The sequence below is a fragment of the Scomber scombrus genome, chromosome 17 (genome assembly GCF_963691925.1).
Source record: "Scomber scombrus chromosome 17, fScoSco1.1, whole genome shotgun sequence".
Classification (NCBI taxonomy): Eukaryota; Metazoa; Chordata; class Actinopteri; order Scombriformes; family Scombridae; genus Scomber; species Scomber scombrus.
Window position 1 is genome coordinate 2,434,799 of NC_084986.1, and position 26,316 is coordinate 2,461,114.

General features: G+C 42.9%; 1 protein-coding gene across 1 annotated transcript; it reads right to left on the reverse strand.

Annotated features, from left to right (window-relative positions):
* Nucleotides 1-323: 323 nt before the first annotated feature.
* On the reverse strand, nucleotides 324-26,316 carry msraa (methionine sulfoxide reductase Aa). Its single transcript, XM_062437745.1, has 3 exons — nucleotides 26,127-26,316; nucleotides 2,749-2,817; nucleotides 324-406 (listed from the first exon to the last, which is right to left on the reverse strand). Exons 1-3 carry the CDS (start codon nucleotides 26,263-26,265, stop codon nucleotides 324-326), a joined length of 291 nt encoding a protein of 96 aa, XP_062293729.1. The 5' UTR covers nucleotides 26,266-26,316.

Here is a 26,316-nt window from a genome sequence, read left to right on the forward strand (position 1 = left end):
CTCAAAATCTACAATCTTAAGCCTGTCCATTTTGAGAGGCTGTCTATTGATCACTGTTCTCTTTGTTGAGTGTGCTGCCGATGCAATCAGTTCTAATATAATGGGCCCATGTATTTAATTGGTCTTGGCCTCGGTGTTCTTCTCTATTGATTGAAATCTCTTGACTAAACCCCTAATCAAGCTCCCAGATCAGCCAGTCTATCACTTCCTGACAATACCCTTATGAGAGGATTTTAGAAAAATCCTGTCGTGTTAAAGTGGAACTTTATGGTCCATAGAGGCCATCATAATCCTTTGCATAATTACACTTTGTATATTGACTTTTAAATCGTGTAGCCCACCTGGGTGGAATAAACTCCTTTCTGTCTCCAAAGCTTCCGCTCTGCTCCCCAGAAACAGCCCATCCCTTTAAGAGAAGAGGACATTAATACAGTCAACACACTAAAGCCTTTAACAGCCCATCCCTTTAAGAGAAGAGGACATTAATACAGTCAACACACTAAAGTCTTTAACAGCCCATCCCTTTAAGAGAAGAGGACATTAATACAGCCCATCCCTTTAAGAGAAGAGGACATTAATACAGTCAACACACTAAAGCCTTTAACAGACCATCCCTTTAAGACCAGACCACATTAATACAGTCAACACACTAAAGTCTTTAACAGCCCATCCCTTTAAGAGAAGAGGACATTAATACAGTCAACACACTAAACTCTTTAACATCCCATCCCTTTAAGATCAGAGGACATTAATACAGCCCATCCCTTTAAGACAAGACGACATTAATACAGTCAACACACTAAAGCCTTTGACAGCCCATCCCTTTAAGAGAAGAGGACATTAATACAGTCAACACACTAAAGTATTTAACAGCCCATCCCTTTAAGAGAAGAGGACATTAATACAGTCAACACACTAAAGTCTTTAACAGCCCGTCCCTTTAAGACCAGAGGACATTAATACAGTCAACACACTAAAGTCTTTAACAGCCCGTCCCTTTAAGAGGAGACGAAATAAATACAGTCAACACACTAAAGTCTTTAACAGCCCATCCCTTTAAGACCAGAGGACATTAATACAAGTCAACACACTAAAGTCTTTAACAGCCCATCCCTTTAAGAGAAGAGGACATTAATACAGTCAACACACTAAAGTCTTTAACAGCCCATCCCTTTAAGAGAAGATGACATTAATACAGCCCATCCCTTTAAGAGAAGATGACATTAATACAGTCAACACACTAAAGCCTTTAACAGGCCATCCCTTTAAGACCAGACCACATTAATACAGTCAACATACTAGTATTTAACAGCCCATCCCTTTAAGAGAAGAGGACATTAATACAGTCAACACACTAAAGTCTTTAACAGCCCATCCTTTAAGAGAAGAGGACATTAATACAGTCAACACACTAAAGTCTTTAACAGCCCATCCCTTTAAGAGAAGAGGACATTAATACAGCCCATCCCTTTAAGAGAAGAGGACATTAATACAGTCAACACACTAAAGCCTTTAACAGACCATCCCTTTAAGACCAGACCACATTAATACAGTCAACACACTAGTATTTAACAGCCCATCCCTTTAAGAGAAGAGGACATTAATACAGTCAACACACTAAAGTCTTTAACAGCCCATCCCTTTAAGAGAAGAGGACATTAATACAGTCAACACACTAAAGTCTTTAACAGCCCGTCCCTTTAAGACCAGAGGACATTAATACAGTCAACACACTAAAGTCTTTAACAGCCCATCCCTTTAAGAGACGAGGACATTAATACAGTCAACACACTAAAGTCTTTAACAGCCCATCCCTTTAAGAGAAGAGGACATTAATACAGCCCATCCCTTTAAGACCAGACGACATTAATACAGTCAACACACTAGTCTTTAACAGCCCATCCCTTTAAGATCAGAGGACATTAATACAGCCCATCCCTTTAAGACAAGACGACATTAATACAGTCAACACACTAAAGTCTTTAACAGCCCATCCCTTTAAGACCAGAGGACACTAATACAGTCAACACACTAAAGTCTTTAACAGCCCATCCCTTTAAGACCAGAGGAAATGTCAAATGGTGTAACCACAAAATAATGAAACAATGTGTCCACCTAGAGAGAGAGAAAGAAAGAAAGAAAGAAAGAAAGAAAGAAAGAAAGAAAGAAAGAAAGAAAAAGGTGGAAGAAAGAAAGAAAGAAAGAAAAAGGAGGAAGAAAGAAGAAGGTGGAAAGAAAAGAAAGAAAGAAAGAAAGAAAGGAGGGAAAAAAGAAAGAGAAAAAGAAAGAAAGAAAGAAAAAGGAGGGAAGATAGAAACAAAACGGAGGAAAGAAGGAAAGAAGGAAAGAAAGAAAAAGGTGGAAGAAAGAAAAAAAGGAGGGAAGAAAAGAAAGAAAGAAAAAGGAGGAAAGAAGGAAAGAAAGAAAAGGGAGGAGAGAAAAGAGAGAAAGAAAAAGATGGAAGAAAGAAAGAGAAAAAGGAATAAGAAAGAAAAAGGAGGAAAGATAGAAAGAAAAAGGAGGAAAGAAAGAAAAAGGAGGAAAGAAAGAAAAAGGAGGAAAGAATGAAAGAAAGAAAAAGAAAGAAAGAAAGAAAGAAAGAAAGAAAGAAAGAAAGAAAGAAAGAAAGAAAGAAAGAAAGAAAGAAAGAAAGAAAGAGAAGTAACCCCAGCAGAATGATAGATATTAATATTTTATCCTCCTACAGTATTTAAGTATTTAAGTATTTAAGTATTTAAGTGAACTCACCAAACATCACCATCTCTGTTCCTTCTGGAAAAGGAGGAACCGTCTTGTTTCCGTTCACGTCGTGTTTGGCTGAATATAAAAGAGAGAAAGAGAAAGATCATTAATAACAGATAAGATCCAGAATAAAATGAGAAATAAAGAAGTAAAAGCTTGCAGAATATTAAAACTCATTGTTACGGTCTTGTTTTATTTATTTTTTATTTATCATCTCCTCATTGTGTTTCTTGTTACTGCTCTCTGTGTTGTGTGTCAAAGCTTTAAAAGGTGCCTTATAAGTAATGATATTATTATTATTATGTCTGTAAAGGAATATTCTACCTCTTGAAGATAATCATTACAGAATGGGTGAAAGAAAAGCATTAAAAGCCAGTTATCATCAGTGTGATTCATGTGTGAACTAATATAAGATTAAGATTGAGCTGCTTTAACCATAGACTGTATATAAAATGGACGTAACATCCATGACGTCACCCATTGGTTTGTGGACTGCTGCTCGGAGGCCAATAGTATCGGATCTGAGCAGCGCCATCTTGAAAATTTCAGGTGCATGCTGGGAAAAATAAAAACAGGGATTCTACTTATATGGGCATCAGGAGGAGCAAGAGGCGCCCTCCTGAACCTGTGAACCTATCAACCTGTCAATCACGACGTAGCCACGCCCCTAATGCATACCCTGCTTTATCGTCACATATAAAATCAGGGAGGCCAAAATGTCCCAAATGAACATCATACTGCATTGAAGAAGGCTTTAAACTAGCGATTGAGACCATAAACACATTTTGAAAACGTTTACTGAGGTTAGAAATCAAGTGAGAAGTTGGTGAATTCTCCATTGACTTGTATAGAGACGGAAGTCCTTTTGACACCAAAACGGTCGCCCCCTGGTGGCCTTTTGATAGAATGCAGTTTTAAGTTACTTCCTTGTTACTTGTCTTTATATCCTTATACTATATGTTGATATCGTCACTGTATCGTCACTATGTGTCTGTGTAATGCTGCTGCTACACTGTAATTTCCCAGCTTGGGATCAATAAATTATATCTATCTATCTATCTATCCATCCATCCATCCATCCATCCATCCATCCATCCATCCATCCATCCATCCATCCATCCATCCATCCATCCATCCATCCATCCATCCATCCATCCATCCACCCACCCACCCACCCACCCACCCACCCACCCACCCACCCACCCACCCATCCATCCATCTATCTATCTATCTATCTATCTATCTATCCATCTATCTAAAGAAAGAAAGAAACATCATGCTGAGATCTCTACAAACAGCTGATAAACCCACAAATAAGCTAAATGAGAGTTCAGGGAGGAATTTCCCTCCATATATAAACAGCAGCAGCAGCAGATTTTAATATGAGAGCACCACCGAATAACACAATATACTGAATTCACCTGAGAGGCCCACACACACACACACACACACACACACACACACACACACACACACACACACACACACACACACACACACACACACACACACACACACACACACACACACACACACACACACACACACACACACACTGACCCACTTAAACAGTGTTGAGCAGCTCTGCATAATTTCCTAGCAGCTGCATTCGCTCCAATCAGCGCAGAGCCAGAGGTGCATGAGGACCCATTTGAGGCCACCCAGCCACCTGGCTGAGCTAACACGCATTAGCGTTAGCATGCTGGGGGCGGTGTGTGTGAGTGTGTGTGTGTGTGTGTGTGTGTGTGTGTCTACAGATGGCTTGCTGTACAATGCTGTGGGGGAGGGAAGGCAGATTAAAATAAATGGGATGGAGGTAAGAGAGGATGAGAATGAACCCAACATCTGGATCCACCCTCCTCACATCCTCCCCCTTCTTTACACACACAGACACACACACACACACACACACACACACTCACACACACACACACACACACACACACACACACACACACACACACACACACACACACACACACACACACACACACACACACACCACACACACTCTGTCTTTCTTCATGCATGAAGGCATAATTTTTCATTGGGGGCAGCATGCCTATAGACAAAAAGCAGCCAGATGGATACTGCCAACCAATCAGCGGCCCTCCACACACACACACACACACACACACACACACACACACACACACACACACACACACACACACACACACACACACACACACACACACACACACACACACACACACACACACACACACACACACACACACACACACACACACACACACACTGTGTGTAACCAGTAATGAACATGCCTCCGCTGGTCCCTGAAGGCAGCCATTACTAACACACACAGAGGATAATAGGAGAGGAGGATGATGATGATGATGGAGGCAGCAGCAGAGTATCTGAACCAGAATCAAGGTGCTGCTAATAGATCATAGTTTTATATTTTAATATTTTATCACTAAAAATCATTCCAACTTTAACCTGTAATTAGACTCTCGACTGAAAAACATCATTTTAATCATGATGAAAAGTGTTTGCTGCAGTGAGGATGAGGAAAGGTGAAGAGTATCTGCACATTTTAACTAGATTAGATCAAAACGCTTCATCAGGAAAATGATTAACAACATGAATTAACTTGATTTAGTTTAACCTTTGAGTCAAGGAAGGAAGGAAGGGAGGAAGAAGGAAGGAAAGGAGGGAGGGAGGAAGGAAGGATGGAAGGGAGGAAGAAGGAAGGGAAGAAGGAAGGAAAGGAAAAGGAGGGAGGAAGGGAGGAAGAAGGAAGGAAAGGAGGGAGGAAGAAGGAAGGAAGGAAAGGAGGGAGAAAGGAAGGAGGGGGGAAGGAAAGGAGGAAGGAAGGGAGGGAGGAAGAAAGGATGGAAGGAAGGATGGAAGGGAGGAAGGAAGGGAGGGAGGAAGGAAGGAAGGATGGAAGGAAGGATGGAAGGGAGGAAGAAAGAAGGAAAGGAGGGAGGGAGGAAGGAAGAAGGAAGGAAAGGAGGGAGGGAGGAAGGAGGAAGGAAAGGAGGGAGGGAGGAAGGGAAGGATGAAAGGAAGGATGGAGGGAGAAAGGAAAGAAGGAAGGGAGGAAGGTAGGGGGGGAGTAAAGAAAGAGACAAGGAGGGAGGGAGGAAAGAAGGTAGGAAGGAAGGAAAGAAAGAGACAAGGAGGGAGGGAGGAAAGAAGGTAGGAAGGAAGGAAAGAAGGAAGGAAGGAGGGACGGAGGAAGGGAAGGAAGGAAGAAAAGTGGATGGAGGAAGTAAAGAAGGATGGGAGGAAAGAGAGAGGAAGGAAAGAAAAAGAGAAGGAGGGAGGATGTACAGACAGAAGGAAAGGAAGGAAGGAACAGTCAAAACAGACGGGTCAATTTGACCCGGGAGGACGACACAAAGGTTAAACCAACTAGAAGTGAGAACGTCTCGTATCCTACATTTAAAATCATTTAAAGGGACGAAAGTTTTATAGTTTCAGTTTGAATTAAATTAAATTAAATGAGTTTTGTCAAGAATGTAAAATAAAGAATAACTTCAGGAACTGATCCAGTGGACTATTTCAAGCTCTCCTTCTATAGTTGGGTCTCTCATTACACAGCAGCGACTCATAAATAATAAATAAAATAAAAAACAGTATAAAAGGGAATAAAACATAAGAGTATGAAGCTCAGACTGGAAGGTAAATAATTTCCAACCTGCAAAACATAAAGAGGCAGAAAATCAGAAGATGAGCAAAACATCATTAATATTCCCCATTTATCACTGCGCTCACACACACACACACACACACACACACACACACACACACACACACACACACACACACACACACACACACACACTACACACACCTTCAGAGGCATTTCTTTCTAGAGAGTAATTATTTCATGCAGCGCTCCTTTGAAACGCCGGTTCTCTCCTGGTTGCCTTTATCTCACCGGGAATGATAACAACGCTTATTGTTGATTAATTGAATTCATATTCTGTGTGTGTGTGTGTGTGTGTGTGTGTGTGTGTGTGTGTGTGTGTGTGTGTGTGTGTGTGTGTGTGTGTGTGTGTGTGTGTGTGTGTGTGTGTGTGTGTGTGTGTGAGACTCCAGACTTTGGGTATATTGGATTTTTACAGCATTAGCATCCTAAGCAGAGTTTGTGAGGATGTGTTTGAAGGATCAGTCTCTTGGTGATTCTCTATATGTTTCTTATTGTTAACTAATCTCCTGTGAACACCAACAATGAGTTTATCTACTAACAACTATATTATACCTCATATATATATTATTATTCTGTTGTTACCTAAAAAACTATTAAAAACAACATCCCAAAGGAGGGAGGAAGGGAAGAAGGAAAGGAGGGAGAGAGGAAGGAAAGGAGGGAGGGAGGAAGGAAGGAAGAAGGAAGGAAAGGATGGAGGAAGAAGGAAGGAAGGAAAGGAAGGAGGAAGGGAGGAGGGAAGGAAGGAGTGGATGAAGGACAGAGGAAAGAAGGAAGGGAGGAAGGTGGCGGGGAGTAAAGGAAGAAGGAAGGAAAGGAGGGAGGAAGAAGGAAGGAGGAAGGAAAGGAGGGAGAGAGGAAGGAAGAAGGAAAGAAAAGGAGGGAGGAAGAAGGAAGGAAGGAAAGGAGGGAGGGAGAAAGGAAGGAGGGAAGGAAGGAAGGGAGGAAGGAAGGGAGGGAGGAATGACAGAGGAAAGAAGGAAGAGAGGAAGGTAGCGGGGAGTAAAAGAAGAAGGAAGGAAAGGAGGGAGGAAGAAGGAAGGAAGGAATGGTGGGAGAAATGAAGGAGGGAAGGAAGGAGGGGAGGAAGGAAGGAAAGGAAGGAAGGAAAGGAAGGAGGACCTTGTTGAAGGATCAGTCTCTTGGTGATTCTCTATATGTTTCTTATTGTTAACTAATCTCCTGTGAACACCAACAATGAGTTTATCTACTAACAACTATATTATGCCTCATATATATCTTATTATTCTGTTGTTGCCCAAAAAACTATTAAAAACATCATCAGTGAGCCACACAGCTGCTCTAGGGGACATGCTGCTTCTCTATGAAGAGTTTTAGGAGGTTAGTTGGTTTATAAACAGCTGCAGAGACGATCATGTTTTCAGTGTTTGGATCGTAGTTTCATGTTATAGGTAGAAGCTGCTGCTCATATCACAAGCTCTTCACTTTGTACTGAAGAAATCTATAATGTAGATCTGGGAGGTCAAACATGAGGCCCGTGGGCCAGAACCGGCCCGCCAAGGGGTCCAATCCAGCCCACTTTCCTTCCTTCCTTCCTTCCTGTCTTCTTTTCCTTCCTTCCTTCCATCTTTCCTTCCTGTCTTCTTTTCCTTCCTTCCTTACGTCTTTCCTTCCTGTCTTCTTTTCCTTCTTTCCTTCCATCTGTCCTATAATATAACGCTGCATAGAGTCCAGATAGACACCACAGGTCCAAACATCACATAAGGAATGAAAGTCTAAACTTTAGAGAATAACAGGAGTCCATCTCTTTATAAATAAAGGTGTTTTTAGCTGTAGCAGAGCAGTCATATGTTCTATCACAGCAGGGTTAGGCTTCATCCAGTTAATAATAATCATTGTTCTAGCATTATACATCACTGATCAATGGTAAACCAGGGTTCAGGTGCTTTTAGATAATAAGAACAGTAGTGGGTCGAGCTCTGAAGATTTCCTCCATTTATTCCTTGATGTCTTCCCAGAATGTTTCCCACAAAATATGAGTATGATCCCCAACCATAACCACAGTTTCTCCTGAGAGGTAGATATTAATAAAAGACAATTCAAGTGCAGTCGTTGGATGTGATGTGAATTATTTCCTGCTAACCTTCACCCTCCGCTGTGTTAACTGACCTGCAGGCTGCAGAAAACACATTTAGCTGCTAGTGCTGAAATCTATTCACTCTTTTCGATGGTGGTTTGCTTCAGAACTACACTCAATGGTCTGAGAGATGTTTTACCCTCCTGTTGTCTTCGAATTAAGGAAGGAAGGAAGGAAGGGAGGAAGTAAGGGAGGAAGAAGGAAGGAAGGCAGGGAGGAAGGGAAGAAGAAGGAAGGAAAGGAAGAAGGAAGGAAGGGAGGAAGAAGGAAAGAAAGGAGGAAGAAGGAAGGAAGGGAGGAAGAAGGAAAGAAAGGGGGAAGAAGGAAGGAAGGGTGGGAGGAAGGAAAAAAGGGAGGAAGGAAGGGAAGGAGGGAGGAAGGTAGGAGGGAGCGAGGAAAATGGAAGGAAGTAGGGAGAAAGGAAAAGAGGAAGGGAGGAAGGAAGAAAAGAAGAACAAAGGAAAGAAGGAAGGGAGGAAGGTAGGGGGGAGGAAAGAAAGAGAAGGAGGGAGGGAGGAAAGAAGGAAGGGAGGAAGGAAGGAAAGAAGGAGGAAGGAAGGAAGGAAAGAAGGTAGGAAGAAAGAAAGGGGATGGAGGAAGGACAGAAGGAAGGGAGGAAAGAGAGTGGAAGGAAAGAAAGAAAAGGAGGGAGGGAGGAAAGACAGACGGAAGGAAGGAGGGAAGGAAGGAAAGAAGGAACAGTCAAAACAGACGGGGTCAATTTGACCCGGGAGGCCGACAGGAAGGATAAGCTGAGATACTGCAGATGTAACTCAGTAATTACATAAAGGTTAATGTTGGACCCATTTAAAGCTGAACTTGCCCTTTAAAGTACTTTAACCATTGTTTCCTGCTAGATGCTACAGGGCTAAACTACAGATGATAGGTCAACTCAGACATTATAAATTATGTTATTTAAATAAAAGTAAATATATATTGTAGATGGTTTTAAATAGAGTTCCTGATGCGTTTTACTGGGGACGAATTTTCTTTTCTATGGCGGTAAAGAGCAGAGAGAGAGGTTAGAAAGCACTTCAGGACACTTCACATCAAACAGCAAGCCACTTCATTTTAGTGTGTGTGTGTGTGTGTGTGTGTGTGTGTGTGTGTGTGTGTGTGTGTGTGTGTGTGTGTGTGTGTGTGTGTGTGTGTGTGTGTGTGTGTGTGTGTGTGTGTGTGTGTGTGACTAACTAGACTGCCCCCCAGCTCCCAAAATCCTGCCACAATAATAAGCCTGATCACAGAAAAGGCCTATATCCATGGTGACATCTGTGGAGCACACACACACACACACACACACACACACACACACACACACACACACACACACACACACACACACACACACACACACACACACACACACACACACACACACACACACACACACACACACACACACACACACACCACTCTCTCCATTAGTGCTGCTCTATTTCAGCTCAGGCCTACATGTGTGTGTGTGTGTGTGTGTGTGTGTGTGTGTGTGTGTGTGTGTGTGTGTTTTCGTCTGTGTGTGTGTGTGTGTGTGTGTGTGTGTGTGTGTGAAGGCAGGCAGAACTGCTCCAGAATCGGCCAATCAGAGCTCAGCACTGTTTTATCTCCTCGTCCTTTCATCACGTCCTTCATCACTTTTTAATTTTCTGCAGCGAGACAACAGAGAGCGGTCAAACGCACGAGATAAAGATCAAATAAAGGCAGCAGCACGTGCACTTTTTTTTTTTTTTTTACATGCATTAACATCAGCTGTTGGATAAATGACTGTAAACAAAGTGTAAGTGGTGCATGTGAAAGATAAACTAAGATAAAACTAAATAAAAGAGAGAAAGACTGTTTTACATCATCAGACACTCAGAGCTGATAGTTAATAAAATGCTGAGTCAGACTATTGCGTCACCGTCAAAGACTTTATTTAATCTTTCTCTTTTTTTTTTTCTCTTCTCACTGCAGCAAGAACAGGGTTACCCACATGGAGCTGAAGATAGAAAGGGGGGGGGGGGGGTGGGGGGGGGGTCACAAAAGGGATTTTAACCCTCCTGTCGTCCTCCCAGGTCAAATTGGCCCCCATCTCTTTTGACTGTTCCTTCTTTCCTTAATTTTTCCTTCATTCTTCCCCTCCTTCCCCTCTTTCTTTCCTCCCTTCCTCCCTCTCTCCCTTCCTTCCTTACTCCTTTCATTCCTTCATTCCTTCCTTCTCTCCTTCCTTCCTTCCTCTTTTCCTTCCGCCCTCCCTCCTTACTCTTTTCCTTCCTTCCTTCCTTCATTCCTTCCTTCCTCATTCCTTCCTTCCGTCTTTCCTCCCTTACCCCTTTCCTTCCTTCCTTCCTAATCCCTTACTCCTTTCCTTCCTTCCTTCTTACTCCTTTACTTCCTCTTTTCCTTCCGCCCTCCCTCCTTACTCTTTTCCTTCCTTCCTTCCTTCCTTCCTTCCTCCCTCCCTTCCTTCCTCATTCCTTCCTTCCTTCTTTCCTCCCTCCCTCCCTTCCTTCCTTCCTTCCTTCCTTCCTTCCTTCCTTCCTTCCTCCTCCCTTCCTCCTGTCCTTCCTTGACCTGAGGACAACAGGAGGGTTAATTCATACTGAGGGAATTTTCCCCAAATGACATGATGATTTATCCGAAAGTTTCACCTTATGAATGTAAAGAAATGAGCAAACTGTGCATAATATTGTGGTGAAGCATCTAAATGTTTGTTTCAGTCTGGATCAAAGGGACAGAAGAAGTACTCAGATCTTCTATTTAAAGAGGACGTATCACACTTCTTTTGATTTCCTGTTATTTTTATCCTGTTATGATGTTTGATATCTATGTTAAAAACAAAGTCACACATCCAAAACCTGAAGGATGGATGGTACGAAAGAAAAGCTGCCTGCAAGTCAAAAGTCAGGGCTTCGTTTTTTTCTACCTTGCTGACGTCAGCGGGTCTCACATGCTGATAAATGGCCATCTGTTTGGTAACCTTTGCTGCTAAGGTTGTTTCTGAGGTTGTTTTTAGGTGTTATTTGTGCTTCTCACTCTCATAGACGGATCAGATTTCAGCTCGAACATGTTGGATGTATTTAAGAAGTTGACATTTCAAGTAAAAGACAAGTAAAAGAAGTGAAATCCTGCTACTATAGTTAGTTTAAGGAGAAGCTTCCTAATGCTGATCAATCAGGACGAGAGACTGTATATAAGAAATGGACGTAACATCCGTGACGTCACCCATTGGTTTGTGGACTGCTGCTCGGAAGCCAATAGTTTCGGATCTGAGCAGCGCTGTCTTGAAAATTTCAGGTGCATGCTGGGAAAAATAAAAACAGGGATTCTACTTATATGGGCATCAGGAGGAGCATGAGGCGCCCTCCTGAACCTGTGAACCAATCAACCTGTCAATCACCACGTAGCCACGCCCTAATGCATACCCTGCTTTATCGTCACATATAAAATCAGGGAGGCCAAAATGTCCCAAATGAACATCATACTGCATTGAAGAAGGCTTTAAACTAGCGATTGAGACCATAAACACATTTTGAAAACGTTTACTGAGGTTAGAAATCAAGTGAGAAGTTGGTGAATTCTCCATTGACTTGTATAGAGACGGAAGTCCTTTTGACACCAAAACGGTCGCCCCCTGGTGGCCTTTTGATATAATGCAGTTTTAAGTTACTTCCGCGTTGGCCTCATTTCAGAGGACCGGAGCTCCCCGCCTGGTTTCATTACATGTGCTGAGTAACTTTGCCTCTACAGGACTGTTACTATAATCCCTTGAGCCGCGCTGTTAGCTCCATAAAAATAAAAATTAAAAAGTAAACATCATGCAGCTTTAAAAAATATTATTCAGACTAATCTTCATTATTAATATCATCAATATCGGTGGTTTTCTATCTCTGTCGCCCATTTTTTCTCTAATCACCCGCTCGGCCTCGCAGCGACGCCTCGGCCCAGGAGAGGAGCTACAGCCGGGCCTAAACATCCAGGGCTCCCTCTCTTCTTCCTCTTCCTCCTCTTCCTCCTCCCTGAAGCTCCAGACATGACAGTGATAAATGAAACACTGCAGCTGATGTCTGGCGAAGGAAGATTGGAGAGCCTGCACACACACATGCACATACACACTGCATTGCAATTAAATCTACAAAGCAACCCCAACCTCCCCCACCTCTTCCTCCTCCTCCTCCTCCTCCTCCTCTCTCTGATTGCCTGGCTTCTTCATCCTTCTTCAGTTCTGCTCCCCCCCTTTCTTTCTCTCTCTCTCTCTCTCTCTCTCTCTCTCTGATTACCCCCCATCATTACAAGCATCAGCGTTAGCCTCGTTGTTGGGCTGCTGTCTTCCTCCTGTGTTTGTCTTCTAACTCGCAGCACATATCAAAGGAAGCTGTGTGCAGAATTTAAAAACTTTAAACCACTAAAACTGATCCAGTCTGTCCGGGTCACACTGATCACTGGAAGCAGACGACTAGTATAACTTTTCTTTTCTTCATTTCTCATGCAGGTTACCATCTAAGATATTTATTACATGCATATAAAGGAATGAGATGCCAAGTATCATATAGCATGATGGGAGTAAAGTAGGCGTTAAAAAATAGAACACACACACACACACACACACACGCACACGCACACGCACACACACACACACACACACACACACATCACTGTTAAACAATAATGATGTTTTATGATGTAATAACCTTTAGTCCTAAGGTCTGGTTTAGGCACTAAAACTACTTCCTTAAAGCTACTCCACCTTTGTCGTCACGGCAACAATAAACACCACTGGGTTAAAGTTAAGGGACGATTATAGTCGTGGTTTTATGACACTAACAGTCGGAAATGACAAATGTTGTTGATGCAGAAAAAGCATTCACAGTCACACTGTATACTGGTCCAACGCTCATTTACACGGGAGAACATAATGATTTCAATTAATAATATTAAATGTGAATAAAAAAAATGTTGTATAATCTGGGTCACATTAGGAAAAGTTATCAAATATCTGGCTAAAAGAAAAGATTTTAAGGTGTGATTTCGTCTTTCAAATGTAAAGCTGGGTCACATTAGACTCTGGACAGTATGTAAGGGTTAAAGGAGCCTTTCAAAGCACTCAAGGAAACCTTACAGGACACACATAGAACAACAATCAGCTAACATTGATGTGGAAGTTGGTATAATTTTAAAAAGATAAATAAATAAATATGAATGTGGCTACATAGTGCAATAGTACAATATACTGTAGGTTGTTAACTTTAAGTGCACATTAAAAGCCTCAAAGGTTGCACACACTGCAGAGGGGTTAACCCTCCTGTTGTCCTCCCGGGTCAAGGAAGGAAGGGAGGAAGGAAGGATGGAAGGGAGGGAGGAAGGGAGGATGGAAGGGAGGGAGGAAGGAAGAAGGAAGGAAAGTAGGGAAGAAAGAAGGAGGGAAGGAAAGGAGGGATGAAGGAAGGGAGGAAAGGAAAGAAGGTATGGAGGAAGGAAAGGAAGGAAGGACGGAGGAAAGAAGGAAGGAAGGAAGGGAGGAGGGAGGGAGGAAAGAAGGAAGGAGGGAGGGAGGGAGGAAGGAAAAGAGGAAGGGAGGAAGGGAGGAAAGAAGGACAGAGGAAAGAAGAAGGTAGGAAGGTAGGGGGGAGGAAAGAAAGAGACAAGGAGGGAGGGAGGAAGGAAAGGAAGGAAGGAAGGAGGGTAGGAAAGAAGGACAGAAGGAAGGAAGAAAGGGGGAGGGAGGAAGGAGAGAAGGACAGAAGGAAGGGAGGAAAGAGAGAGGAAGGAAAGAAAGAGAGAAGGAGGGAGGGAGGAAGGACAGAAGGAAGGAAGGAAGGGAGGAAAGAGAGAGGAAGGAAAGAAAGAGAGAAGGAGGGAGGGAGGAAGGACAGAAGGAAGGAAGGAAGGGAGGAAAGAGAGAGGAAGGAAAGAAAGAGAGAAGGAGGGAGGGAGGAAGGACAGAAGGAAGGAAGGAAGGAAGGAAGGGAGGAAAGAGAGAGGAAGGAAAGAAAGAGAGAAGGAGGGAGGGAGGAAGGACAGAAGGAAGGAAGGAAGGGAGGAAAGAGAGAGGAAGGAAAGAAAGAGAGAAGGAGGGAGGGAGGAAGGACAGAAGGAAGGAAGGAAGGAAGGAAGGGAGGAAAGAGAGAGGAAGGAAAGAAAGAGAGAAGGAGGGAGGGAGGAAGGACAGAAGGAAGGAAGGAAGGAAGGGAGGAACGAAGGAACAGTCAAAACAGACGAGGGTCAATTTGACCCGGGAAGACAACAGGAAGGTTAAACTATACATTACATTCTACTGAGGCTTAACTGCAACACTTGTCTTAACTCATGAACAACACTAATAGTCCGCTTATGTAACTCTCTCATTTGCATGTTCATAAATCCTCAATAAAAACTTCCCAAAGACAGAACAGTGTATTCTGGCTTTAGCTCCACTGAACCTGATCAGTATTCATTGTGTTCATTTATCACTGGAGACGTTATTGTCTATGAACGCTGAGTTTTGGGCTCGCTTGAAGACAAATTTCACATTTCTGCAGGTTGGACTGACCTTCTGTTGACGGACCGAAAAACCAAATTAAGTAGTTTAATTAATTAAAAGGAACTGAAAGGGTAAAAACTCAACTCTGTCTGCAGCTATTAGAAACCAAATGAAGAAGTTAGTCCAGGAAACTTCAGGAAACAAAGTTGTTCAGTTCCTATTTTTAACTGAAAACTTCATTCCTTCCTTTCATCTTTCTTTCCTTCCTTTCTTCTCTTCCTTCCATCTTTCCTTCCTTCCTCCCTTCCAAGCTTCCTCCCTTCTTTCCTTCCTTCCTTCCTTCCTTTCATCTTTCCTTCTCTTCCTTCCTCCCTTCCAAGCTTCCTTCCTTCTTTCCATCTTTCCTTCTTTCCTTCATTCTCTTCCTTCTTTCCTTCCTTCCTTACTCCCTTCCTTCCTTCCATCTTTCCTTCCTTCCTTCCATCTTTCCTTCATTCCTCTCTTCCTTCCTTCCTTCTTTCCTCCCTTCTTTCCTTCCATCTTTCCTTCCTTTGTTCCTTCTTTCCATCTTTCCTTCCTTCCTCCCTTCCAAGCTTCTTTCCTTCCATCTTTCCTCCCTCCCTCCCTTCCTTCCATCTTTCCCCCCTCCCTTCCTTCTTTCCTTCCTTCCTTCCATCTTTCCATCTTTACTTCTTTCCTTCCTTCTCTTCCTCCCTCCCTTCCTTCCTTCTTTCCATCTTTCCGTAGTATAAGTATAAGAGTAGTATAAGATGATGCTAATGAGAGGATTCAAATGTTCTTATATGTAGAAAATGTCTTAATAAGCACCGAGTGGAGCATCTGTCACATTTACCATCTTTGTCCTCCTTTTTTCTTCATCTATTCTTCTTGATTGACAGCTATGTGTATACTTAGAGTGGCGGTAAGAGGTTAATAAGAGCACTACAGGGTGTGTGTGTGTGTGTGTGTGTGTGTGTGTGTGTGTGTGTGTGTGTGTGTGTGTGTGTGTGTGTGTGTGTGTGTGTGTGTGTGTATGTGTATGTTCCCTGCAGGTCGATAACTCAGGGCCATTAGTAGTGAGACTGTGTGTGATGGAGGAGGAGGAGGAGGAGGAGGAGGAGGAGGAGGAGCAGGAAATAATACTTAATGCACTGAAAAGATGGCCGACTGATTCGACCCTTTCAGACATGGATTCTGTAAAATAGCTCGGTGCATTTATATTAGGAAGAAGGAAGGAAAGGAGGGAGAAAGGAAGGAGGGAAGGAAGGAAGGAAGGAAAGGAAGGGGGAAGGAAGGAAGGTAAGGAGGGAGGAAGGAAGAAGGAAGGAAAGGAAGGAGGGAAAGAAGGAAAGGAGGGAGAAAGGAAGGGAGGAAAGGAAAGAAGGAAGGGAGGAAGGAAGGAAAGGAAGGAGGAAGGAAGGAAAGGAAGGAGGGAAGGAAGGAAGGAAGGAAGGGAGGAAGGGAGAAGGAAGGAAAGGAAAGGAAGGAGGGAAGGAAGGAAAGAAGGAAGGGAGGAAGGAAGAAGGAAGGAAAGGAAGGAGGGAAAGAAGGAAAGGAGGAAGGAAGAAGGAAGGAAGGAAGGAAGGAAGGAAGGAAGGAAGGAAGGAAGGAAGGAAGGAAGGGAGGAAAGGAAAGAATATAAAATGTATATAAATGTTATATTGTAAAGTAATGGCTTTTTAACACTAACACATACTGTGAGATATTTGGCTTTTATCACACAGGATCAAGCATAAAGTTATAATGCATGGTGGTAAAGATATATATATATATATATATATACATATGCGGGCTTTAATAACATCAATACATTTGTGATATTAGCAAAGTGCTCTTCTTCTTCTTCTTACAGCGAACACATTAACTCTTCCTCTGTAAACTATAGCGTCATTATATATGTGTGTGTGTGTGTGTGTGTGTGTGTGTGTGTGTGTGTGTGTGTGTGTGTGTGTGTGTGTGTGCCAGCAATTACAGCATTACTTGTGTATAGTGATGAAAGGCTGAAGTGTTTACACAGTGGTTAAAGTCTGCAGTGCAGTGAGTCAGCTGATCACACAGAAGGCTGGGTTACTTTGATATTTGAAATCTACTCAAAATGATATTTATTTGTAAGTTTTGATCTGAAGCCGTTGTTATCAGCCTTCAGAGTTGCAGTGTTTATATCACTCGTGTGTTTCTATAGCAGATAAATGACACAGTCAACTACTACACACACACACACACACACACACAAAGAACTACTCTGCAAAAACTGAAAATGTGTCACTGTTATTAGTCTTTAGAGTCATTTCTAAACAAACTAACGTGACCAAACTCTTCATAATGATGTCACCTGATGCATCGCTGTGGATTATAAGACATGACCAGACTGTGGACACACACACATGATACTTATTAGTAGATCACTTCATTGTTGGTTTGAGTGACAATAAGGAAAATCACCAGCTTTATCCTTAACTACCTTTCTGAATCATATGGTAACCATGCCAACCGTGGTTCTGCTTGGTTACCAGTTACCTCTAACTATAGAAACTATAGGGATTGGCATTTGAATACATTCACCTGATCGATCATCAGGAAAATTAACGATCAATTATAGAATCATCTTAAAAATGCCATGAATATATAAAATACAGAAATCTTTATTCCAATAACTTATAGTCCAACAATCTTAGACCCTAACCCAAGACAGTTAAAGTTCAACTGCACATATCAATCCCTAACGCTTTTAAACACAATTGAGCCTCTTTTAAGAAACACTTCCAAAAAAAAACAATCAAACAAATTAAATCAGGAAGGGAAGGAAGGAGGGAAGGAAGAAGGAAGGAAAGGAAGGAGGGAAGGAAGTAAAGAAGGAAGGGGGGAAGGAAGAAGGAAGGAAAGGAAGGAGGGAAAGAAGGAAAGGAGGTAGGAAGGAAGGGAGGAAGGAAGAAGGAAGGAAAGTAAGGAGGGAAGGAAGGAAAGGAGGGAAGAAGGGAGGGAAGAGGAAAGGAAAGAAAGACGGGAAGAAGGAAAGGAGGGAGCTCAAACAACTTAATCAAAAAAACAGAATATTAATCAGGACTGACAGTTTTTATATCAAGTTTTTTATAATGTTAAACTCCTCCAAAATGCACCAAGACAGAAAGAGGGAGAGTGAGTGAGAGAGATTTATTTAACTAGAGCCTCATAAAACAACCTAAAGGCTGCAGCGGAGGTGACGACTGTCCTCTGATAACAACGTAAAGTAACTCAAGACTTCTGAGTTTAACTTACTATGAACTAATGTTTCAAGAAGAATGAGGGAGGGAGGAAAAGAGGAAAGAAGTAAGGAGAGAAGGAAGGGAGGGAAGGGAGGAAGGAAGGAAAGGAGGAAGGGAGGAAAAGGGGAAAAGAAGTATGGAGAGAAGGAAGGGAGGAAGGGAGTAAGGAGGGAGGAAAAGAGGAAGGAAGTAAATAGAGGAGGAAGGGAGGAAGGGAAGAAGGAAGGAAGGAAGGAAGGAAAGAAGGAAGGAAGGCAGGAGGGAGGGAGGAAAAGAGGAAAAAAGTAAGGAGAGAAGGAAGGGAAGGAAGGAAGGAAGGACAGGAGGAAGGAAGGGAGGAAGGGAGTAAGGAGGGAGGAAAAGAGGAAGGAAGTAAATAGAGGAAGAAGGAAGGAAGGAAGGAAGGAAAGAAGGAAGGGAGGAAGAAGGACGGGAGGAAGGAAGGGAGGAAGGAGGGAGGAAAAGAGGAAGGAAGTAAGTAGAGGAGGAAGGGAGGAAGGAAGGAAGGAAGTAAAGAAGGAAGGAAGGAAGGAAGGAAGGAAGGGAGGAAGGAAGGAAGGACGGGAGGAAGGGAAGAAGGGAGTAAGGAGGGAGGAAAAGAGGAAGGAAGGAAGTAGAGGAGGAAGGGAGGAAGGGAAAAAGGAAGGAAGGAAGGAAGGAAAGAAGGAAGGGAGGAAGAAAGAAGGGAGGAAGGAAGGACAGGCGGGAGGAAGGGAGGAAGGGAGTAAGGAGGGAGGAAAAAAGGAAGGAAGGAAGTAGAGGAGGAAGGAAGGAAGGAAGGAAGGAAGGAAGGAAGGAAGGAAGGAAGGAAGGAAGGAAGGAAGGAAGGAAGGAAAGAAGTGAGGAAAGAAGTATGGAACGAGGAGGGAGCAAAGAAAGAGGGAAGGACGGGAAGAACGAAGGAAAAATTAAAGAAAGAGGGAGGAAGGAAGGAAAGAAGGAACAGTCAAAAGAGAGACGGGGTCAATCTGACCCGGGAAGACGACAGGAGGGTTAAATAAAAAGGTTCATCTTCACCTCCTCGTCCTTCTTGTCTATTATCTTCTATTCTTTACACCTGTGTGTCATGTTGTGTCCTTTATGCCGTCTAGAGTCTAGACAGTGAGACTCAAACACCTCCTGACCTGTATAATACTAATTGAACACCGTGTTTTATCTTGTTTCTTCTGCTTCTTGATTGTTACATCACCGCTGAACCACCTGAGTGACAACACAGTTAACCTCTCAGTCCTTCTCTTTACCTCCATCTATTAATCTCTACCCTTCTCTCTCTCTCTCTTAACGTCTGTCATCACGTCTCCCTCGTCTGTCATGTCTCTCTCTCCTTCTCTCTCTTAACCCTCCTGTTGTCCTCGAGTCAAGGAAGGAAGGGAGGAAGAAGGAAGGAAAGGAGGGAGGGAGGATGGAAGGACGGAAGGAAGAAGGAAGGAAGGAAGGGAGGAAGAAGGAAGGAAGGGAGGAAGAAGGAAGGAGGGAGGAAGGAAGGAAGGATACAAGGAAGGAAGAAAGGGGGATGGAGGAAGGAAAGAAGGAAGGGAGGAAAGAGAGAAGGACGGAGGGAGGAAAGGAAGGAAAGGAGGGAGGAAGGAAGGATACAAGGAAGGAAGAAAGGGGGGTGGAGAAAGGAAAGAAGGAAGGGAGGAAAGAGAGAAGGAGGGAGGGAAGAAAGGAAGGAAGGAAGGAAATAAAGAGGGAGGGAGGAAGGAAGGAGCGAAGGAAGGAAAGAAGGAGGGAGGGAGGAAGGAAAGAAAGAGAGAAGGAGGGAGGGAGGAAAGCGAGAGGAAGGAAAGAAAGAGAGAAGGAGGGAGGGAGGAAAGAGAGAAGGAGGGAGGCAGGAAAGAGAGAGGAAGGAAAGAAAGAGAGAAGGACGGAGGGAGGAAAGAGAGAGGAAGGAAAGAAAGAGAGAAGGAGAGAGGGAGGAAGGAACAGTCAAAACAGACGAGGTCAATTTGACCCGGGAGGACGATGACAGGAAGGTTAAACACACCTGTCATCCAGGTTATCAGACATTTGCTGGAATCCTGCATCCTCTGCGTTGTCACGGCAACGGCTGAGAGCAAAAAAAGGATGTGTGGATGGATGGATGAGCGTCAGCCTGAACCTGATAAGGCTTGCAGGGTCATTAAACATGTATGAGAGGATGTTTACAACAGCGGCTTCACCTGGATTCACCTGATCTGTGAATCTGATAAACTACATGTAGAAGCACTGATATTACATCATCATGTGACTGTTCAACATCTCCTCATTAAGACACGGGCATTAATCTTGCTGTTACAACAACATCCACTCTTCTAGTTTCAGGCTTGTCACTATTAAGCCATTCAAGAGCAATATGGAGCTTTCCCACTACACAGTTCTAGCTCTACTCGGCTCCATCAGGGATAGTACCTGGTACCTGGTACTACATCAGGGATAGTACCTGGTACCTGGTACTCCATCAGGGATAGAACCTGGTACCTGGTACTACATCAGGGATAGAACCTGGTACCTGGTACTACATCAGGGATAGTACCTGGTACCTGGTACTACATCAGGGATAGTACCTGGTACCTGGTACTACATCAGGGATAGAACCTGGTACCTGGTACTACATCAGGGATAGTACCTGGTACCTGGTACTACATCAGGGATAGTACCTGGTACCTGGTACTACATCAGGGATAGAACCTGGTACCTGGTACTACATCAGGGATAGTACCTGGTACCTGGTACTACATCAGGGATAGAACCTGGTACCTGGTACTACATCAGGGATAGTACCTGGTACCTGGTACTACATCAGGGATAGTACCTGGTACCTGGTACTACATCAGGGATAGAACCTGGTACCTGGTACTACATCAGGGATAGTACCTGGTACCTGGTACTACATCAGGGATAGTACCTGGTACCTGGTACTACATCAGGGATAGTACCTGGTACCTGGTACTACATCAGGGATAGTACCTGGTACCTGGTACTTTTTTAGTATCTGCTCTGGTGAGGGTCCAAGCGAGCCGAGCCGATACTTAATGTGACGTCATCCGACTGCCGGCCACTGATTGGTCAGAAGAGTCACTGGAAAAGTCATGAGCCGTCCCACACAAGAATCAAACCCGGCATTTTTAACCCTCCTGTTGTCCTCGAGTCAAGGAAGGAAGGGAGGAAGAAGGAAGGAAAGAAGGAAGGAAAGAAGGAAGGAAAGGAGGGAGGAAAGGAGGTAGGGAGGAAAACAGGAGGGTTAAACAAATATGTTGAAGAGAAGCTGAAACTTCTGCCTTCAACAGTGAGTCTGAAGACATTTCCTGTGTCACAATCACTCATCACTCGTTCCACAACAACAAGCTGCAATAAAACGGATTCACAACAACAACAAGTCATCACACCAGCTGCTGGATGTCTGAACACATCTGCATTCAACTGTGATGAGGATGACCTACTTCCTTATCTGTCAATGTTTTCATCTGTCCATGTGTGAGAGAAATGGAGAGAGATACAGGTTGGAGTAAAACATAAAGGGTTAATCTATTAGTCAACTATTCTGATAAGCAATTCATCATTTCAGACACTTTTTAAAGCAAAAATGACACATTTTAAAGAGACCAGCTTCTCAAATGTAGAAGATTTGATGCTTTTCTGTGTCACATCTGATAGTAAAGTAAAGATATTTGGGTTTTTGACCGTCAGCTTGGACTCTGGGAACCTGTGAGGGACATTTTTCACCATTTCCTGACATTTTATAGATAAATGATCAATCGATTCATTGAGGAAAAATAGTTGCAGATTAAGCCGTGAATGATAATAACAAGTTATGTGTCAAATCCAGAGACTTATGAAAAAGTTTAAAGCAGAGAGCTATTCAGAAATCACATTTAAGTTATGTTAGAATTTAAGTTTATTTAGATAGTTCAGATCTATTAGCTATTAGTTAGTTAATTAAAATATAAAACAGCTGTATGGTTTCTTCTCTCAGGGCTACCTCATGAAACTCCTGCCCTCCTTCCTCAGTGACTTATACCTATTCATCAATTTTCCCTAATTTAATTTACTAAAAGTTTAAAGTTATATTATTAAGATCCTTTAAACTATGACTTATGATTTATGATTGAAAGCTCCAGAACAGCTACTAAACTGACCCGGTGATCAACTGCAGTGTCCAAGATCAAGATCAAGCATGAACTTTCAATCTCAACTTTTAGTCAACTTTAATGTAAATTCAAACATCTATGATTCAATGACAACATGGTTAAATCTATCTGCAGAGGAAGACAGTGGGATTCGATTAAAAGCTCCAGAACAGCCACTAAATCCACCTTAAGCTAAGACTGTTTTCCCAACTACAGTTTCTAAGTTATGATCCTGTTAGTGTAGTTATGAATCTAAAATCCAAAAGGCTCCAACTCACCATCAACCAAGTCAACTTTCAAAAGAGTAAAAGCATAGAAACTGATACTTTGGTCCTTTGTTTTGAGTCTTCTGGCCTCGTTCGGCCTCCTTCACGTCCTGCAGGTCAGCTCACAACACCACCAAGTCTTCAGATGAATGAAACAGACACTTCTTCTCTCTGTGACTCAACACTTCTCACTTCTATTGAGATCCAACTACTGTCCCAAAGATTATTAACAATGAACTATCTAGGGGGAACAAACATTGAGTCACAAACCTCTTGCTTGGTGCAGAGTCGCAGGCCTTCCTCATGCTACTAGAAGACTCCTCCAAGTCAGATATCCATCTTTGTCCCGTCAGAAACATCGTTCACCTCTCCCAAAACACAACGCTCAGCACTTTATTACCGTTATAATCACAGACTTTAAGCGGCGTTGGAAGCAGTTGGTGTTGTCCTGCTGTTCTTTGTCCCAGAAGCCCGGCTGGTCCAGAGGCTCAAACCCACGATATCGTTTAAATAAAAAGACACATTTTGTTTTTTGGGGCGTCCAGCAGCTCTTTCACAAGCAGAGTTTTTCGGGTCGTTACAAACTACTTTTTCCTTCTCTTGTCTTTTCTGAGCCGAAGCAGAAGCAGAGCTCGTCCCCCCGTCCAGCACCTCCTCCTCCACCAACCATGCCTGGACATTTCTTGATTTCCTCTGGCGCTGCAGCCCCCGAGCCAGACAGACAAAGGAAGGGGAAGCCTTGCCAAGTCTCCTCTCCACTCACTGCAGGCATGGCTTTTTCCTTTTTCCTCCATGCGCCCCCTTCGCTCGCTTCTTTCTTCATTTCTCTCTCTCGGTCGTGGCAGCGTTCCCGAGGAGCTTTTTGGCGATGCTCCAGCCTGTCTGGTCTGCCAAGCCGTCTGAACCCTTCCATCCATCCATCCACCCATCCATCCATCCATCCATCTCGATCGTCCTTTTTGCTGCAGCCCCCCCTCCCCAACTCCTTCCACTCCCACATCCTCAATCGGCGGTCCAATCCACACACTTTGGGGCAAATAAATCCAAACTATATCTAAAAGACTCATCGAATCACTTGCACTTCTTCCCACCTCTCTCTCTCTCTCTCTCTCTCTCTCTCTCTTTAACTTCAACATCTACAGCACAAAAACACTTATTTTTTTGTCATCTTTCACTTTACAATGTTAAAGGGCAGCGTGTGTGTGTGTGTGTGTGTGTGTGTGTGTGTGTGTGTGTGTGTGTGTGTGTGTGTGTGTGTGTGTGTGTGTGTGTGTGTGTCGGCTCTTTTGTCCGGTGCCAGTGCAGATCTATTCATCCTGAGCCAAGACCCAGCACCCTCACTCGTAGTGAAGAGGGGGCAGGTTGGAGCCAAATGCCCCGACTGCCAACTGAGTGCTGCCGTCGGTCTGTTTAACCCTCCTGTTGTCCTCGAGTCAAGGAAGGAAGGGAGGGAGGAAGGAAGAAGGAAGGATGGAACAGAGGAGGATGGAACAGAGGAAGATGGAAGGAAAGGAGGGAGGAAGGAAGGGAGGAAAGGAAAGGAAAGGAAAGGAAAGGAAAGGAAAGGAAAGGAAAGGAAAGGAAAGGAAAGAAGGAAGGAAGGAAGATAGGGGGGAGGGAGGAAAGAAGGAAGGAGGGAGGATGGAAAGGAGGGAGAAAGGTAAGGAGGAAAGGAAAGAAGGAAGGAAGGAAGGTAGGAGGGAGGGAGGAAAGAAGGAAGGAGGGAGGGAGGTAGAAAAGTGAAAGAGGAAGGGAGGAAGGAAGGAAAGAAGGACAGAGGAAAGAAGGAAGGGAGGACAGTAGGGGGGAGGAAAGAAAGAGAGAAGGAGGGAGGGAGGAGGGGAGGAAGAAAGGAAGGAAGGAAAGAAGGAAGGAGTCTAATCATCTGTCAGAGAGTCGACTCAGAGCACTCAGAGTTTCTTTGTCAGTCTAATCTCATAATGAAAGTATTAAGTTAGTTTATTTATGTTTATCTAAGCATAACAAGCCTTTCCTGTTGAAGACGAGGAGCTAGAAGCAGACAAAGCTGTGAATTTATTTAATATATTCAGGCTCAACAAAATTTCCAATCTTAAATAATGTCATTTGTTACTTTATTCTTTGTTAGATTCTTAGTTTTTATGTTTAAAGTGACATAAAGAAGTCGTCCCGTCCTATTAAAGAAGAGATTATAAGTTATTTAATAGCAGGTGATGTCCTTAACTTAGCATGAAGACTGATGGCTCTAATGGTTATACAATAAACCCTACAGTTCCATAAAGTTCTGCTCATTTTACCTTTACATAAAAAATAACATTTAAGCACCAAAAAGAGATGAAAAAATGACTAATAAGAGACTTAAAATGACTAAAGACACCTAAAAACTACCAAAAAGAGATAAAAAAAAGACTATGAACAACCTACAGTTAGTTTGAGTGACAGCTGCCATCTGGTTACCATGGTAACTATGAGATGGAGTGACTAAAAAAACTCAAAACTACCAAAAAGAGACATAAAAATGACTAATAAGAGACTTAAATTGACTAAAGAAACCTAAAAACTACCAAAAAGAGACGTGAAAATTACTAAAATCCACCTACAGTTAGTTTGAGTGACAGCTGCCATCTAGTTACCGTAGCAACTTAGAGATGGAGTGACTAAAGAAACCCAAAACTACCAAAAAGAGACATTTCCATCATTATTGCTATGTTATATTTTCATGTCTGAGGTAAAATAGGACATGATATTGTGTGATAGGAGATGTTTAGTGGTGTAAAAGCTAAAAAATACACTCTCTCTGCTCTCTGACACATGAATCAAGGTTGAATCACATTTATTGATCAGTCAGATCGACTATTGATGCTTTCTAAACACATCTGTGCTTCAACATTTAATATAAACACTTTTTATGAGTATGTAGTGTTATTGTTCTTATTGTTTTTTGTACTTATTATTTATTATTCTTTTGTTATTGCTGCTCTTATATTCTATTTTACTGTCCACTTGCTGCTGTAACAATGCAAATTTAATCCATTGTGGGACTAATAAAGTAATATCTTGTCTTATTCTGCTGTGTGTGTGTGTGTGTGTGTGTGTGTGTGTGTGTGTGTGTGTGTGTGTGTGTGTGTGTGTGTGTCTGTGTGTGTGTGTGTGTGTGTGTGTGTGTGTGTGTGTGGGAGGTAGAGTATGATCAGGTTAAGTATGTGCATACATTTCATAGTAAAGTATTGGGCAGTTTCATGTGTATTTTACTGCAAACTAGCTCATAGCTGCACATGTGGTAAACACAGTGACTGGCGCATGCGCAGATTGCAACACCGTTTTATAAACAGAATACAGCGCATGCGCAGAAGCAGCAGAAGAAGCTAACCGCTACAATTAAAGTGAATTCTAACTAAATAAAAGCTTTAAAACACATATTATAACTATACTATGAAGCAGCAACGACTGAATGTTAACCAGGTAGAACCACAACACTAAAAAAAGCGAGTAACAGTTTTATTTTAGGGTCTGCAGCTGCTTTGTTTTGGTTATATGACTTTCTGCAGAAGCTCATGGTGGTGCACACTCACCGGACACTTTGATGCTGTCAGTCCGGCCAGGCAGCGCTGTTTCTGGGGTTGGCATCTGCGCTTTGGAGGACATTTCTCCCATTCGACTGTTTATAAAATGACGCCAAACTAAACGGAGCCTGATGGAGGAATGAACCATTGATCCTCGAGCTGCTGCTGCTGCACACTGACAGTTAGAGCTGCTGGTTAT